The sequence below is a fragment of the Xiphophorus couchianus genome, chromosome 1 (assembly GCF_001444195.1).
Source record: "Xiphophorus couchianus chromosome 1, X_couchianus-1.0, whole genome shotgun sequence".
NCBI classification, from domain to species: domain Eukaryota; kingdom Metazoa; phylum Chordata; class Actinopteri; order Cyprinodontiformes; family Poeciliidae; genus Xiphophorus; species Xiphophorus couchianus.
This window is the reverse complement of record NC_040228.1, coordinates 14,325,508-14,341,757: the sequence shown is the minus strand read 5'-3', so window position 1 is coordinate 14,341,757 and position 16,250 is coordinate 14,325,508. Positions and strand designations below refer to the sequence as shown.

The following is a 16,250-nucleotide window of genomic DNA, read 5'->3' as shown; positions in this document are numbered from 1 at the left end:
AAGTGGATTGATAGAAAGTATAAGATGCTCCCTAATCCATGTTATCATAGATTAAACAAATCCTGCTATGTACAAACATTCAACTGGTCATCCACTGTGGTAACAGGCATAGTTTGGGGCATAATTGGCTTTAAATGTAAAGAAAAAAAAATCAGTTTGCAATTTCTGTTTGTGTTCTTTTCGGGTTTATTTGGAGTGTATACAATCAATTACAAGACAAAACATTTGCATATGGAAAATCTTAGACATATGGAAGAATAAGATGGATTAACGTTTCTGGTCCCAGCTCTATTTACAAGAACAAAACCCAGAGGTTATTTCTGTGACTCATCTATGTGCTGCTGCTTCTAGTAGGGAAACTGCAGTGTTTTTGAAATTCTGAAATAATACATGTGTAGATGAATGCATTTGTAAATAAATTCACCCAATTATTTTGGCAGTTTTAATTTTATGGCAGTTGAAATCTTATACATCACAACAATGAAGGACTTATACCAAAAACCTGCATGACGTGTAAAACATGAAACATGCATGTGACAAGGAACATTAAAAATATTGGCATATATAGAAATATGTAAAAGGGATGGCTTAAAGTGGAAGCAATGTTAAAAACTGAATTTATTCAGCTTACACAGAATTGATTTGCATAAGGCTTAAATTAGAAAAAGAGTAACTATAAAAAAAATTATATATATTTTTTACAATACGTTTTTAAAAGAGGATTTTCAGTACTGTACTCTTCATAGGAGGTTTGTTTTAAGCAGTTACAGGTAGCTAATATATTTCTTAATAAACAGATTTGTTTTTCCAGAAGGCTGAAGCTACCAGACAAACTGACTGGAGTCTAAGAATGGGGTTTAAAATGTTAAAATTAGTCCAGTCTCAAAGGTCCCCTGCCAGCTCCCACAAATGTTCCTTTAAAAACCTGTAAACAGAAACTATTTTTGCAGTAAATAAGCAAAACGTTTCCAGCCAGAGCAACAGTCTGTTACAGTCAAAAACATACAACAGCAATGTATAGGTATGTTGTAATTCAAATTAATTGCAATTCAAATGAACACGATCGTTATATTCTTTAATGCTGCCTTATTTCATCAACACATTGTTTCTTTAGACAGACATACTTCGCAGTCAATATTTTGCTGTGGTTTGAATGTTTCTGTATTAGGTCATTTCACCTTTTTACTAATTTGCAACCCATGTTATTCCCAGAGACAGTACAAGGGGTATTAATATTTTCAGTCGCATAACCACATTTTCTCATAATCTCTTCAGTTGTAAGATTGTTCCAAAATCTTGGCATTCTGCTTAAACATCCATCACCTTCTTTAAAAATAATCATCTAATGCGAACATGTTGATAAGCCAAAACTGCCATGAGCATCTTGCATTTTCAAAATATGAGTCGTTTTGAGAAGGCGGTTCTCTCGTACAAGCAGTTAACTTCAGTCTTGGGGGGGAGAAACAAATCTGTATGTTTGCAAAACGGGTTTGCTGACAGATTACTAGTTATCAACTGAGGATAGGACAATAACAACATACTGTACAGTGTCAACAGAATTGCGCTCTATCCCATTACTTTTGGTTGGAACTTTTGCTACATTCCGTTCTATCTTATAAGCTAATAAAGTATTTAAATCACACAACTTTTCATACAAAATAAAAGTGAAGCAGTTCAACTTGCAGATTTGTATTTACAAGCAAGAGAAGGACAACCAATTTTAGCATTTGTAATGTTATCACTGGCCTAACATGCTAGCTCTCGTGTCGGTGTAGTTTCTGTGTCTTTCTAATATACTGATGATTTGGCTCATGTTTACTATTGGGATTTAATGTGAGATAAATGTACAAATTTACTGTAACAGTGTTTACCAAAGCTTTTTGAAAATACTGTCAACTAGAGTTTCATATATAAAAATAGTATAAAAAAAAAAAAATTAGCTCATAGTCTTGACCGTCAACTTTACTGCATCTGCCAGCTGTTATGAGCGTCCATCACCATGTTATAGTACTGCAGTCCGCAGTAATGAAAAAAAAAGAAGAAAACGATTATTGTTTATTATTGTTTTCTGTTGTGACTGAACCCATGTTCAACAAAGAACACAAACTATCAGACTATTCAGCATAAATATTGTGTAATATTGTATGGTTAAATGTTCAACACGCAGTAACTGAAGTGTTTGGGTAAGGACAGATTATACAACTGAGAAAATACAATGTCACTGAAACCACCCCCAACATCTCAAAAAAATAGCAGGACTACCAAAACATAACACCTAATAAACTGATGTAGATGACAACTCACTTATTTAGCTTAAATCAAACCAAACAAACAAATGAATGAGGAGTTAACAAATGTACAAATCATGTTATATATGTGTGTGTGTGTGCTTTTCAAAGAAGTGCACCATTAAGCATAAAAACACAAATGACAAGAAAACCCCTTTAATTCAGATGGGTTTCCAATTTAAAGTATTCAAAGTGAACCGGTCATGTTGCGTTGCTGTGGTAGAGATAAATACTGGAAAGGAAAAGGGTGGCTCACATAACGTTGAATTTAAATAAAATGACTAAAGCAACAGCACCAGTAAAAAGCATCCATGAAGATTTTAGCTTTTTTTTTTTTTTTTTAGCATTTTTAGTATTCGATATTCATACAATTTCCTTTTCTTTATATATAGGGCTTATTTTTCCCTCTTACCTGTCAGTGGGAGTCCACAAGCTAGCAACACATTTTTGGGTGCTAATTAAGGAATCCATGTTCCCTGCATATTACACCGATTAAAATTAAGATAGACATTAAAATTGTTGCCTTGAGGTGTTACTTTTATCTTGAGGTGTTACTTTTAAATTGGGATTGGAAGATACATCCAGTGCCTTCACAAGACCGAGATTAGACAAGATTCACAAATACTGCTTTAAAATAATCTATGCCAAGTGTAGAATAATCTAGTTCAAGATTAGTAAATAAAGTATTTTAGAATAAAAAAATAGATCAAATGTTGTACAGCGTTGAAACAGTGAAATGGCCTTTTTGTATAAGATGCTAATTTGAACCACATCAGAGGCTAAAAAGGGTTAGAGATTTCCTAAATGTTGAGGTGTAAGCTAATTTAAGCGTTTTAGTCCAAAAAATAGTCATTTTAATAACATGCGTTCTTGTCACAAATATTATTCTAGGAATCAAACTTAAAAGTGATAGGATAAAGGGCTTTTTTAATTTTTCTGGACTGCATTTTTTTTGTCCCGAAGAGTTTTTTTTGCGGCGCTAGTGGCTCGTATTTTTTTCCACAGTAGGCAGACAGGAAGGAGGGTGGAAGACATACGGCAAAGGTCGTCAGGACCAGGAGTCGAACCCACGACGTCCGCGTTGAGGACTAAGGCCTCCAAACGTGGGGCGTGCTAACCCCCTGCGCCACCACAGCACGCCCCTGGACTGCATTTCTGTGTAGCTCAAAATTTAAATTCTAAGGCTTTAACCCTGTACAAATATCACAGCTTGCTAATTGGTTGCTGCTTTTGAAGACAAGATTAGCATTTGCTTCTAAGCTCTCTGCTGGTTTTTTACATAGTCAGTAGAGCATTTGGCAACCTGTGATTCAAAAACTTGACACCTTAACTGGATAACTATTATGTGCCAGCGCTCATTTTGTGAACTCTATATGGGCACTAAATTAAGAGGGTATTCCACATTTTTATTGACTGCATTAGATCATCTGTGGATCAAAATTCAAAACATTTTTGTAGGCAGTTATTTTAAATCTCCTACACATCTAGATTATTTTATGTAAAGTGGAGTGATTTATTTCAATTTATTTGAGACTCATCAGCTGCCACAGCCGTCTTTACGATGAACACTGTGTTAATACCACAATTGGCTAACCCTTTTTAGCCCTGTAGTGCTAAAAATCCTGCTGCTGGACACTTTAAACTGATGCTCGCCCGATACTGAACTCATAATTATTTAATTGCCATATTCAATTGAGAAGTGTGGCCATTTTAAAATGGCCTAAAATGCCCTGAAAAGGCTAATTCTAGCCCTAAAAAGTTTCTATTTACAATCAAATCAAACTGTAGATCCCGATGAAGAAAACAGCACAATCACTTCAGTCATAAACGATGAGTTAGTCTTGAGTCTTGACTTTGCATCTGCCTTGGTCTCTAATATCAAGTAGAGTTCTTAGGAAAATCATTGAAATAAAAGTCGTAATCCATGCCATCTGCAGGACTAGAAGATAAAAAACACATAATTAGTGTTTTGCGCAGTCTAATACAACTTTTAACATTGAACAACATGCCACTACAGTATATGTAAATAAATTACTAGGTTTTAAAATCCAGTCTTCAGACATTTAACATTTGTCTTTCCACATGCATAAAAGACAGGCTGCTTCATCAAGCTGTACTAAAGGGAGGCCATTCATTTACCAAATGGTATTTAAAATAATAGTATTTTTAAATACCAAGATGTATTTAAAAAATACCACTTGGTATACCATTTTTAAATACCAAGTGGTATTTAAAAATGGTATTGTCAGCACCAGTTTGTCAGCACCAAACTGACCATGCCTTAATGCCTTGAAGGATGTTTATAACTTTTTTTTATTATTTCACATATTTGTTTAAAACATATAAATAATTTTTTGTATTTTTTAAAGTGAATTTTATTATCTATGCCTGCTACAAACATCAATTAGTGTACTGTAAAAAGTACAGTACAGCTACGTTAGCGGTAAGGTTGCATGAAGTTTACTTCACAAATTTATTAAAAGCTTAAAGGTTGTGAAACTGTGACATCACTGTTTACTTGACAATCTTAAGGTTGCACTTACACGGGGTCGCAGTGTGCTTCCCTGCAAATGTGGAAGAAATGTAAATGCATAGTCAATAGAAGTGAAACAAAACTGTAGACAGAGAAAAAAAACTTTGAAATAACACTTACATGGAGAGGACAGTCAAGTCTGGTAATGTATCTCTGCAGATGTTAAATCAAGGGAAACATAAAGTTAGTGCAGTAAGGAATGGTAAAACATTAACAAAGAACCAAATACACAAATAATTTTGTTCTGACATAAAACTCCATAAAAATGTGCTTGACTTTATATGCCGATGGATATTTAGCCTAAAGTCCTGATCTATAGTTCTACCCATCTTGTATCCATCCTAGTTATGATACTATAAAACCACACCCTGCATTAACATTGTAAATTTAGCACAACTTGTCCTTTTTCGGTGTCTGTTAGCTGATTATTTTGATCAGTACATGTGGTTTGAGTTGTGTTGATAGAACAGGAGGGGCAGCAGGTTACAGTCTGTATTTACAAGCAAACGGTATCTACAGCTGAATACATCTATTCATGATCTATACAAATTTATCCTTGAAGGGCCTCCAGTGGTCGTTAGGCAGATAGTTAGATTTATAATTCATCACAGGGCAACACAGAGACACACTGGACAAACAGGAATGCATGCACACACTCATACTTAAGGATAATTTAGAGAGACCAATTAACAGTCATGATTTTGGACTGAAGCCTGAGTACCCATACAGTATCCACACATGTATGGGTAAAACGTAGAAACATGCAAGCTTCATGCAGAACCACAATCTTCTTGCTGCAAAGCAAGTGTTGACAACTGTGCCACAAAATTATTTTTATTATTATTAAAATTTACCATAGATACCTGAAAATATCTAAACAAAATATATACAGTTAATCCAATAAGCTGAGGAGTCATTTCACTATCACTGAACACTGAAGCATCCAGAAAGGAATACAGTGCAAAGTGCAAATCATAAAGCTTTTAATTAAAAGACAGGTGGTTTAATAAATTGAGATTTTCAATGCTTTTAAAATCTAGTTTCTAGAAGTAAATTTGATCAATTTAATCCTCCTGCGGTCTTAAGACATTGGGTCATTTGGACACATCAATGAGCAGTCCGGCGTGGTCGCACTGATCCCACGTTCATTTTTTTTTGGTGTGTGTACCCCATCCCTTTGCCCGCTGTTCGACCGTGACACACTAAGACCGCGGGAGGGTTGAATAAAAAGTAAGAGAACTTTCTGTATTGTAGAAACGGAAATCAAATTTGAATTTCCACACAAAAAAGTGGCCACAGTTCAACAACTGTCTGTGCGAACAGACTGAGAAGCTGGCACATAAAATGACTCTTACAATGAGTAGGTGTCTTCGACATTCAGCGCGCTCAGTTCACTGTACACACAGAAACAGACACACATAACGAACAAGATAATTTTAGCCTTTGTAATGAAGTTTCTTGCTGAACAAATATATGAAAAGTTGTAGAAAACTTAAGATACAGTATTATTAAAACCAAGCCATATTGAAAAACAGAATGTGACAGAGAATTAGCCATGGTGTAAACAAACATGAGTTTGTACTGGATCCTTCTCTGTGTACACAAACACATTATAAGAGAGGACTAAGTGATGTCCTGTTTGTAAAAAGCTGTGTCAATAATTTCATCGTTTTCTTTCTAGTGATGGGAATTGACAAGAATTTAGCCATACCTATGCCAGTATCAATCTTACTTATTGGTTAGATTCTTTAACAATTAATTTTCATCAATTAATTGATGAAAATCTATTCTGTCATTTTACTCCACCCTGTCTTGATGAATGGATAGCTGAATGAGAGCAAGAGCTTATTCTGAGCTAGCTTTACGCTGGCAGTCCTTGTCAACTACAGTCATATTCAATAAATAAATTAGGAAATAAACTCTTTAAATTGTTTAACTTAAAATATGCACCATATTTTATTCAATTCAAGCAAAATTACAACGGGCATGAAAAAGGAATCCCTTTGTCAAATGAGCATGAAATGCAACTTTTTACACAGTTTTTGTACAGACAAATTTGCACGTTTACCTTTTCAGGAAGGATTGTTCAAGACTTAAAGTATGTCCAGCTATGGAAACACCCTCTCAGATGCTATTTATTATTATTTATTTTTGCCTCTGTCATTTTACTCCAACCTGTCTTGATGAATGGATAGCTGAATGAGAGCAAGAGCTTAGTCTGAGCCAGCTTTATGCTGGCGGTCCTTGTCAACTACAGTCATACTCAATAAATAAATAGTAATAAATAAGATTTGTCTCATATGGTTATATTTGTATTATGGATATTTAATACCTTAGACGGAGTAGCTTGTCAACAAATAAGCATATTCTCCTTGGGGATCAATAAAGCATATTCTATTCTATTCTTGTAAATTAGAATATTAATGAAAATTTCATATATTTCAGTAACTCAGCTCACAAGTTAAACAGTTTATATAGATTAATTCTCTACAGACTGATGTTTTAAAGCTTTTATTTGTGTTCACAGTGATGATTTCTTGCTTAAAGCTAATGAAAACGTGACAATCAAGATGAAAATATTCCATCAGACCAATAAAAAAAACATTCTTAATGCAGAAATGTGGGTCTGATGAACAGTATGTTTAATACCTGCCTAAAGGTTGTTATTTTCAAAGTGTGCTTGTAATCTGTCAAGCAACCCTCATTGGAACCCATATTCAAATTTATTGAATGACTGTAAATATTAATATGAGATTAAGTTTATTCATACAGAATGGTGCTAACATTAATACAATAACCAGGACTTTTACGTTACCTGTGACATTTATGGCAGAATGCTATGCTCAAACCTCAACCGCAAGACAGTCACAGCAGTTGCTTAGCAACCTACCAAACGCTTCACGTTTGTGGAAATTATTTGCATGCTGTGTGGTCAAATGTCTGAGGGTGTTGAAGATATTTCATCCTTTTGTGATCAACGCTTTGGCACATGTAGCAACTGGTCCTAGTGTGTCACATGATCAGTTTCCTATACGGTTCCCTACAATCAGGGGGCGGCACAACTTACCCACTGACATGATTTCCATCAATCTCTGGTGCCCTGCAAACAGATAGATTTTGATATATTTGACACTGGCACAACATAATACATTTTATTTTGTGACACATTAAAGAAATATCTTTTAACATCTAATTAAATTAGTTGAAACATTTATAATGTTTATCACTTCTCTACACACTGACCCTGCCCATGCATGCATGCATACACTAATGAGACATTTTACATCTCCATTCAATGATGAAAGATTAACTGGTTTGAAGCATTTTTGCACATTACAAGAAATGCGGCCATCGCTGTATACAAGCTTAAAAAATTCTGAAGTTTGTTAAAATTTAATTTTAAGTTTCAGAAAACTCAAAAACAGCCAAACACTGATTTCCTTTAAATCAAAGCTAAAACCCTACCTGTTTTAAGAGTTGCTTATTATTAAAAAACAGCTGGAACACTGATTGATATATTTGATGTGTGTTGGACAATGGTTATTCTTGATGAATTTGAGGATGGTATTCAACATCAAATGTGACAAAATAAAATGTTTGTTGCTTGTCTAACGGTTGGTTGCTGTGTTGTGTTTTGATCATCTAAAGCACTTTGAACGGTGTTATGACGAAATACAACTTTAGCTTATTCACTGGGGAAACAGAACTTGATTTACAGAAGTCTTCTGAGAAGTTGTTATTGTTCATCTGAACCTACTGACCCCGCTTTATCCAAAGATAGAGCTGCAGAGACAAACTGTGAAAAAAATGTGCTTCCTTTGATAAGCTGATGGGAACTTCCATGTTTACGTAGCTGGTGAATATTAAAGCGATCCACTTTATCTTTTCTTCACTCTGCTGGACTAGCCAGGGAGTCTCATTTTCTTTGCTTGACCATTGAATACAATAATAATCAAAATGCATTTTGATTCGTTCTTGACTGACTCAGTGTTTCACCTTAAAACAAGATTTATTAATCTCCACAAAACTGCCTTCTACCTTTGCCGAGATGTGCTAATAAAAGAAAAATCTTGACTTTACTTACGTGCCAACTTTAGTCTGCAGACGTACAGGAATGTAGCCCGAATTGGTGGGCTGTTGCTCTGTTTCAATCAAGAGAAAAGCAAATCACCCACAACCAATCAGTTTAAATTAACATACAGCTATCTTTGGTCACTTTGTACAGCCTTACCTGTGTAGAACTTTTTGAAAGCATCATGTTTGAGCACATTTGGATACAGGTACAAGATCTCATTGATGTCTCGAATGCGGTCACCGAGGCAGCGTATCTCAAGATCTTTCCTAGTGAAAGGCTGAATGTTCTGAATCATCGGTATCCCATCTAGAGGAAAAAAAATATTGGATCTGTCAATGAAAATGTTTAAGTATTCAGATTTGTTAATTTTTTTTAACATTTGCCATGTTAAAACCAACACAATGGTATGTCCCCTTAAAGTTGAAGAATTTTATTTTATGGTGTTGTTTGTTTATTTTAATGTTTTTAAAGAAACATCAGCAAAGTGTGGTGTGCTTTTCTCTTCAGCATCTGGAAAGGTGGTTCCATTGTAGAATCACCTTTCCTTTACACCTGCGAGCCTTTAGGGGCCATTGATGAGTTCCAGTGAACTCATCATCAGTGGACCGGACTGGGAAACGATGGACACTCTAGATTCAGAAGTTTTTAAAACTATTTTGACCCAGCTGAGGAAAGCTACGGTAACTTGATTTCTGGCTGTTGGTGAATCCACCAATAGTTTAGACGTAGTTCAACGGTTTTTGTATGTTTTTTTAAAAGGTGACAGCTTCAGAGACAACCTATAGAGCCTGACACATTAGAAGGACAAGCCCCTGCTTCAATAATTTAGCAAAAAATTATGGCTTTTTAAAAAAAAAAATGGAAGCATAAGCATGCAACATCAACAGACATTTTCAATATTGTCTGGATATTACGGCATATTGGTATTACGGTATTTCTTTTGCTATTCAAGACCAAATAGTGATCTAATTATTATTATTTTTCTTTTGAAATTACAACCTGTCAGTAAACTGTTTAATCAAATGATACACATGGTTCAAAATAAATGTAATTAAAGCTGTCAAGCCAACACTTACTCTCATGAGATACATAAGCAATGGTGATGCCTCCGATTTCTGAGTCACTGAAGCGAAGGAGGAAAGTCCCGCTGGGAGACTCTTTGAGAATCAGGTGGACATGTTGCTTTCCAATGAAACCAAAAATCAGCCTAGAAGAGCAAACAGTGGTCATCGTGACTGAATATCATGGGATTCCTTCATTACTGACTGAAAGACAATAAGCATCTTCTCACCCATCGCTCCAGTAGGGCTTCAGATGTTTCTTGGTTAGATCCATTGCTCCCTCAAACCACTGCCAGAAAGTGAAATTTCGACCCGCGAGGACCTCCTGTTAAGGTTAAAGATAGCATTTAGACTTGTATGCCAGCTGATGCCAGCTGATGAAAAAAAAGTTACACACCATTGCTTACTTTATTAAACTGGCACCAAGTAACCACAGAGTCACTTAAGTCACTCGCATATTCAGGCTGGTCAAAGATCTTCTGAGCTAAGAAGTGCATGTTGTAGGGATTCAGGTTGTGATTTGTCCCGACCTCTGAGCAAAATTTAACATTCAGAGTTTCAATCATCATCTTCCAAGTCACACGGTCCGGGACGACAAAGGGCACTCGGTCCTTAAGATGGAAACAGAAAATAAGGCATAATATGACATGATATGACAAGAGTATGTAGACCTTCTTGAGGCTGCTGCCCCTTTGAGCAGCAAGCCAAGGCTGATATGGGCGATGTGGGCAGCTGCCCAAGGCGGCACCTCATCTTGGGCGGCATGAATTCCTTGAAATGCAATGGTAGTACACATTATTTCATAAATGTTTCACTATGGGTTAAATTTTTAATTTTTAAAAATTAAAAAGATTTTTGAATCAAAGGATTTCAAGGTGATTTAAAAAGGTGTGTCACGATGGAGCATGTCTGTGCCCCACATTGGTGAGGTCGGGGCATTTGGAGAGGTTGTTTGCCCGGAGAACAAAACAGGTTAGAACTACAATGCTATAGTTCACTATAAATTGTATGGAACTACAGTATCTCCCAACAGAGTTCATTGAGCATACTGCAAAGAATGTATTTTTATTTTTTTATGGATAAAAACTAGATTCAAAAGTAGACATTACAGGCCATTCATAGAGATGAAAAACATGCACAGAAATGGAATTTAATATTTTGAATATTTGGTTCCTGATTGCCTTCCTGGGTAACTAATTATAATTTCTGGGTGGGTTGTTCCCTGAGTCAATTGTCAGAGGCAAGACACCAAACATGCTTTAGTTTTGTACAACTTGTGACGAACATTCAGAGAGACTATTTTTATGGACGAGAAGAGTTGAGAAATAGAAACATGAAGGAATAATGGAAATCCAATAACAACTTGACACCTACTGGTTCAGCAAACGCACAGTCCCAGATGATGGTGGCCACTGCGTTGATGTCCTGACTGCCGTGAACAATGACGACCACAGGCTGAGAGTTTATCTGTAACGACAGATAATAGATCACGTATGCTTACAAAGTTGTAATGTTTATGGTAGTAACGTTTATGAAGTTTAGTGTGTATAGTTTTTTATTTCAGTGAGAGTTTACCCCTTAACTATCATGAGGACACTGGTGTCCTAATGGACTCATTAGTTAACATGTAAGCATTTTCAGTGTGACAGTTAAGGTGGAAACAGTTGCAGTTCTGGATTTGCACAACTTTATTATGACCCTAAATGTCATCTTAAATGTGGCCTTTTAGAAATTTTACCTCCTCTTTTTTTTCATTATTGAGTTGCAGTAATTTAAAAAAGATGCATATTCAATATTGGATTGAATATATGCTGAATCAACATGTACGTACGTGTATCTTGAAAGGAGTCTCGTGACCTGTGATGAAAATTTCTGCAAGAAACATCAGCGCAAACTTCTCCTCTGTCACAGATTCGGCTCCCTTTCGGTCTGCTCGCTTTATTTTTTTAATGGACTGTTGAAGAAAAAGATGAAAATATTTAAGGTGGAAAATTCGACAAGTATGTGACACGCTGAATGAGAAATGTTAAATACCATGTGTCTGAAGTTGGCATTTGTGGTCTTTGTGGCTGTGTTTCTATCCAGGATTGCTGTGTGGTTTATGAGTTCTCCGACATTGTCACTGTGTATAACAGATTTCAGGTTATTCCCTCCCAAATGCAGCATATGGTGATTACCATTTCCAAATGAAACTGGAGACCTAAACTTTAATTAGACCTTCTATTTTTTTTCCATTTAATTTCAAATGCCAATTCAAACAAGCTCTATTTACTGCATAGTTTGAACAAATTAAAATATTTAAACAAAGAACATGAGATGGTTCCCGTTAAATGTCCTGCTCAAATTAAGGTTTTTCTGGGAAGCAGGGTTTCAGTGTGAGCAGCATGATTTTAGGGTTGTTGCTCTGATTTATCCTGCTACATTACAGCAGCCAATCACATTCAGTTTTCTTGGCATAATTTTAAGTACAGGTCTTAATTACACAATTTTATATGTTTGCTTCATTACAAAAACATTAGGGAGAAGAGAAATAATAATAATAATAAAAAAAACATCTAGTGCGGCGTTATATGATACTCACCACAATGCAAGGTTCACGTTTCTGGCTTGGAGTTCATTAATAATTTGTGCCTTCATTGTCACAGGCTGCCCAGACACCAATGATTCCCCCAGCAGATATCTCACAACTGCTGAGAACTTTGACTGAGTTTTAATGACCTGAGGGGGTTGTTTTTCCACAACGAAAGAGCTAAAAGGCAGAAATGTAATCAATGACAAAAAAAAAAACAACATGTCTTCTTCACTAAGTGTATCTAGCTAAAAAGTGTGTAGACGAGTTGATGATGTCATATGCACTTTACTGATCATTAATTTATTGATTCTGGTAATAATAATAATAATAATAATAATAATAATAATAATAATTTTATTTATGATGCCCTTTATGTCTCAAATTAAAATCTATGTGTATTTATTATGTGCTGGTTGATGAAGTGCCAGAGCCAATGATGTTTTTAATCTGATGCTCTGCTCTCCTCCAGTGGTCCACCAAACGGCTGGGTTTTCTTCCCCCTTTTATTTGTCTTATACACAAACATGTCAAAGCACACATATGTTCACATTTGCAGATTATTGCTATTGTGTCTCTTTCCAAGTCAGACGACCCTAATCAGGGATCAGCACCAGACTTTGACTGGAAAATAATGAATGGCATCTCCCTCTGTGTCCACATGCTTTTAGCAAGCCTTTAGACACTATATGCAAGAAAGCTCACCAATGTATGCACTTTTAACAGAAATTAAGGAATTTTATTGGACAGTAGCTTTATAAGAATGTTTTATAGTTGTTTTATTGAATCCGTTGTTAATTTTTATTAACTGGTATAGGTTACTGACACTGAAAAATGAAAAATGCATTCAACACACTGTCACTGTCAGTCTGCAGCAAAATTGCCCATGGTTCGCTAAACAATATTTCTACTCTCCACAAAAACAGACCACTCAAGAAAGATTAGCCAATTTTAGCTAAACCAAACCACCTCCTGTTTAAAGAGGGTTTTTTAAAAATAAGGAGCAGTGGGTCCTAATGGGTTCCTATAAGGCCCAAGGTGTGGGCCCTATAAGAAGAAGTGGTGTTGTAGAGTTAGGGTTTAGGTTTAGGGGGTGCTGAGCTAAATACTTGATCCTATTTCAGAGAATATGAGAGTGTGACAGGTGTGTACCTCTGAATCAGTTCCTGAAGAAGACATGTCAGTTTTTCTCCGATTTCCTTTGGAAGATCAGGGATCAGCAGCCACTCCTGTCTAAGGTTGCTGTTCACCGCAAACAGCTGTTCGGACCTAACAAACAGGATGAAGATAGATTTTTTTTTTTTTTTAAATCCTCATCTCAAAAAGAGTCATGACAATGTGTGAGATGTTCATCCATCCAGCTCAGGTCACCAGTCTCGCATCAACACAAAGACAATCACACAGGGTGTCAAACTCCAGTCAATCTGCTTTTGGAGAAAAAACATTCACTTTTCTAAAGGTCTTTAGAGGTTTCTAAACGCCTTTTTAAAAACCAGGAACTATACATGGGATTATTGAACTAGAATCTGATATTGTTACGTAATGTCATGCTTTTCACTTGGATAAGAGAAAGAGTCAGCAAAGCACAAAGGCACAAGTAGAAAGGGGGACATCTCACCAGTTCTGCATATGGCTGAGGTCATCAGTGAAAGGATATCCTATAACGGATTTGTGCTGCTCCCACTGCCATACATTCATCTTTATGATGAAATTATCCTGACACTGTTTCAGCTTGGTCAGAGTCTCTGTGAACACCCCCAAACATTCCTGCAAACAACCAAATTAATATATTGACACCAACAACCAAAATCTAACTACTGCTCAGTCATGGAATGGACATAAAACTAGACAAATATGCTAACAGGCTTTACAGCAGAAAAGTGAATTTGTATATGGATAGATGAACATATCAGCAGCAAGTAGTGTATAATTGTGACGTGGAAGGCAAGCTATATTTAAGCATACAAAATCTATCTATTCTTCAAAGGTTTGTTAAAGAACATTACTAAACAAATTGCATCATGAAGACTAAGAAACACAGCAGAGATACGTTTGTGAAGAAGGGTTGTGTTGTAAGACAAATATCCAAAACTTTGAACATCTACCAGAGCACAGTTCAGTTTGTCACCTAGAAATGGAAAGAGCACATCGCAACTGTAAACCTACCGAACATGGATGTCTACCTACACTAAGAGGAAACAGCAATAATTTGAGATTATCCACAGCTTAGCTCAGAAAATCAGCCAACAGAAGAACCTTTATTCATGTTTTTAATAAATCTGGTCCTTATTGTGGCAAGAAGAAAGCCACTGTTAAAAGAGAGCCATATGAATATGTCATTTTGCCTGTTTCCAAAGCAAGCATATATGGCATGCGTATATGAATTGGTGTGAGTATACAATTATCAAGTATGTGTTTTGTAAATGAGAAATGAGAAAATGGCGTATGAATTTTGATTCATTCATTAAATTAAAAGGAACACTAGATTATAATTTAGTGTGTAATCATCACTGAGTTACACAAAAAGGTGAAATATTATAAAACTTTCTGGGACCGTGGTTTATGAACCAAAGATCTGTTGTACTTCCTTGCAAATCCAGGGCTCTTTACCGTAAAACCCATCCCTATAATAAGATAGCTGTCTCCACCAGATAGCTACATCCTCTCTGTGTGTACTGTTAATTCATGAAGATGAACATAACAAAAGGACAGAAAGCATAAGGATAGTCAAACAATGTTAAACTAAATACTGTTATGTTCATGACTCAAAGGACCGTTAATATTGTCTCACCCGGGTTAGACTGCTTTGATTTATCTTGAGCTGCTGGATTTTCTTCGAGAGCATCTGTAGTTCTCTGAGTGAATGTTCTGATGGAGTCTTTGCATGAACGGCTGTGGATGCAAACAATTAACATTAGCATGTGTGACACACTGAACACACAATACAACTGCATTTCTGACAAATACATTTCAGTGCCCTTTACATAGGCATCAAGATAACATTTCTTGGATAAAAATAAAAGCAAGACCCTGAGCACTTCTCCTGGTTTTGTTTTTTAGCGTTAACATTATTTACTGAAATGAGGGAAAATTTTGGTCCACTGAATTGAAGCAGATCAAAGAGACACATGCAAAGACACACAAATATAATTGTTATTATATGTAGGTTATAATACTTGATATGCTTCATGAATTCGCTAATTACATGTTTTATGTAGATATAATGAGAATATTAAAGTGATTCATACAACGTTTTTGAGAGAACTGATGAAAATACGAAAGCCCTGTGCTTCGGTGCATTATACACCAACACACAGCTGAAAAGCAAATACTACTTACCTTGCAAAGCTTCATAGTTTACCATCTCCCAGTTCATATTCTCTTTACAGCTGTGGATTCTTTTTCTGCGGTCCTGGAGCTGAAGCACTATACTCTTCATGAAAGTCAAATCCTCAAAGTCAGGAGTCTTTCCTTCTGTCCGTTTTGGGGTGTGCCTCTAACACAGAACATTGTTATTTTAACTTGCAAAGAACTGGAGAGCATCAAAAGCACCGTATTTTTTGGACTATAAGCCGCTACTTTTTTCCTACACTTTGAACCATGCGGCTTATAGCCCGGTGCGGCTTTTCTGTGGATTTTCTTCAACCGCCAGGGGGCTCTTTAGCAGGAAGTGAATCATTGGAAGTCAAAATTGGAAATCAAAGAAGAAAGCGCTAATTTTCAT

General features: G+C 36.0%; 1 protein-coding gene across 2 annotated transcripts in view; it reads right to left on the bottom strand.

Annotated features, from left to right (window-relative positions):
• Positions 1–166: 166 nt before the first annotated feature.
• stat6 (signal transducer and activator of transcription 6, interleukin-4 induced) overlaps positions 167–16,250 on the bottom strand; it is a 29,932-nt gene continuing 13,848 nt past the window's right edge. The window contains exons 5-22 of one of the 2 annotated variants that reach the window (XM_028017423.1): positions 15,866–16,022; positions 15,318–15,418; positions 14,145–14,293; positions 13,679–13,795; positions 12,539–12,706; positions 11,992–12,079; positions 11,789–11,911; positions 11,332–11,424; positions 10,365–10,568; positions 10,188–10,282; positions 9,973–10,103; positions 9,053–9,202; positions 8,906–8,963; positions 7,889–7,921; positions 6,177–6,215; positions 4,942–4,974; positions 4,832–4,852; positions 167–4,227 (exon numbers count right to left, since the gene is read on the bottom strand). In XM_028017423.1, the coding sequence (XP_027873224.1) occupies positions 4,167–4,227; positions 4,832–4,852; positions 4,942–4,974; positions 6,177–6,215; positions 7,889–7,921; positions 8,906–8,963; positions 9,053–9,202; positions 9,973–10,103; positions 10,188–10,282; positions 10,365–10,568; positions 11,332–11,424; positions 11,789–11,911; positions 11,992–12,079; positions 12,539–12,706; positions 13,679–13,795; positions 14,145–14,293; positions 15,318–15,418; positions 15,866–16,022 (1,821 nt within the window). In that variant the 3' untranslated portion in view covers positions 167–4,166. The remainder of the gene's footprint in view (positions 4,228–4,831; positions 4,853–4,941; positions 4,975–6,176; positions 6,216–7,888; positions 7,922–8,905; positions 8,964–9,052; positions 9,203–9,972; positions 10,104–10,187; positions 10,283–10,364; positions 10,569–11,331; positions 11,425–11,788; positions 11,912–11,991; positions 12,080–12,538; positions 12,707–13,678; positions 13,796–14,144; positions 14,294–15,317; positions 15,419–15,865; positions 16,023–16,250) is intronic. The other variant, XM_028017433.1, reaches the window with a different exon arrangement.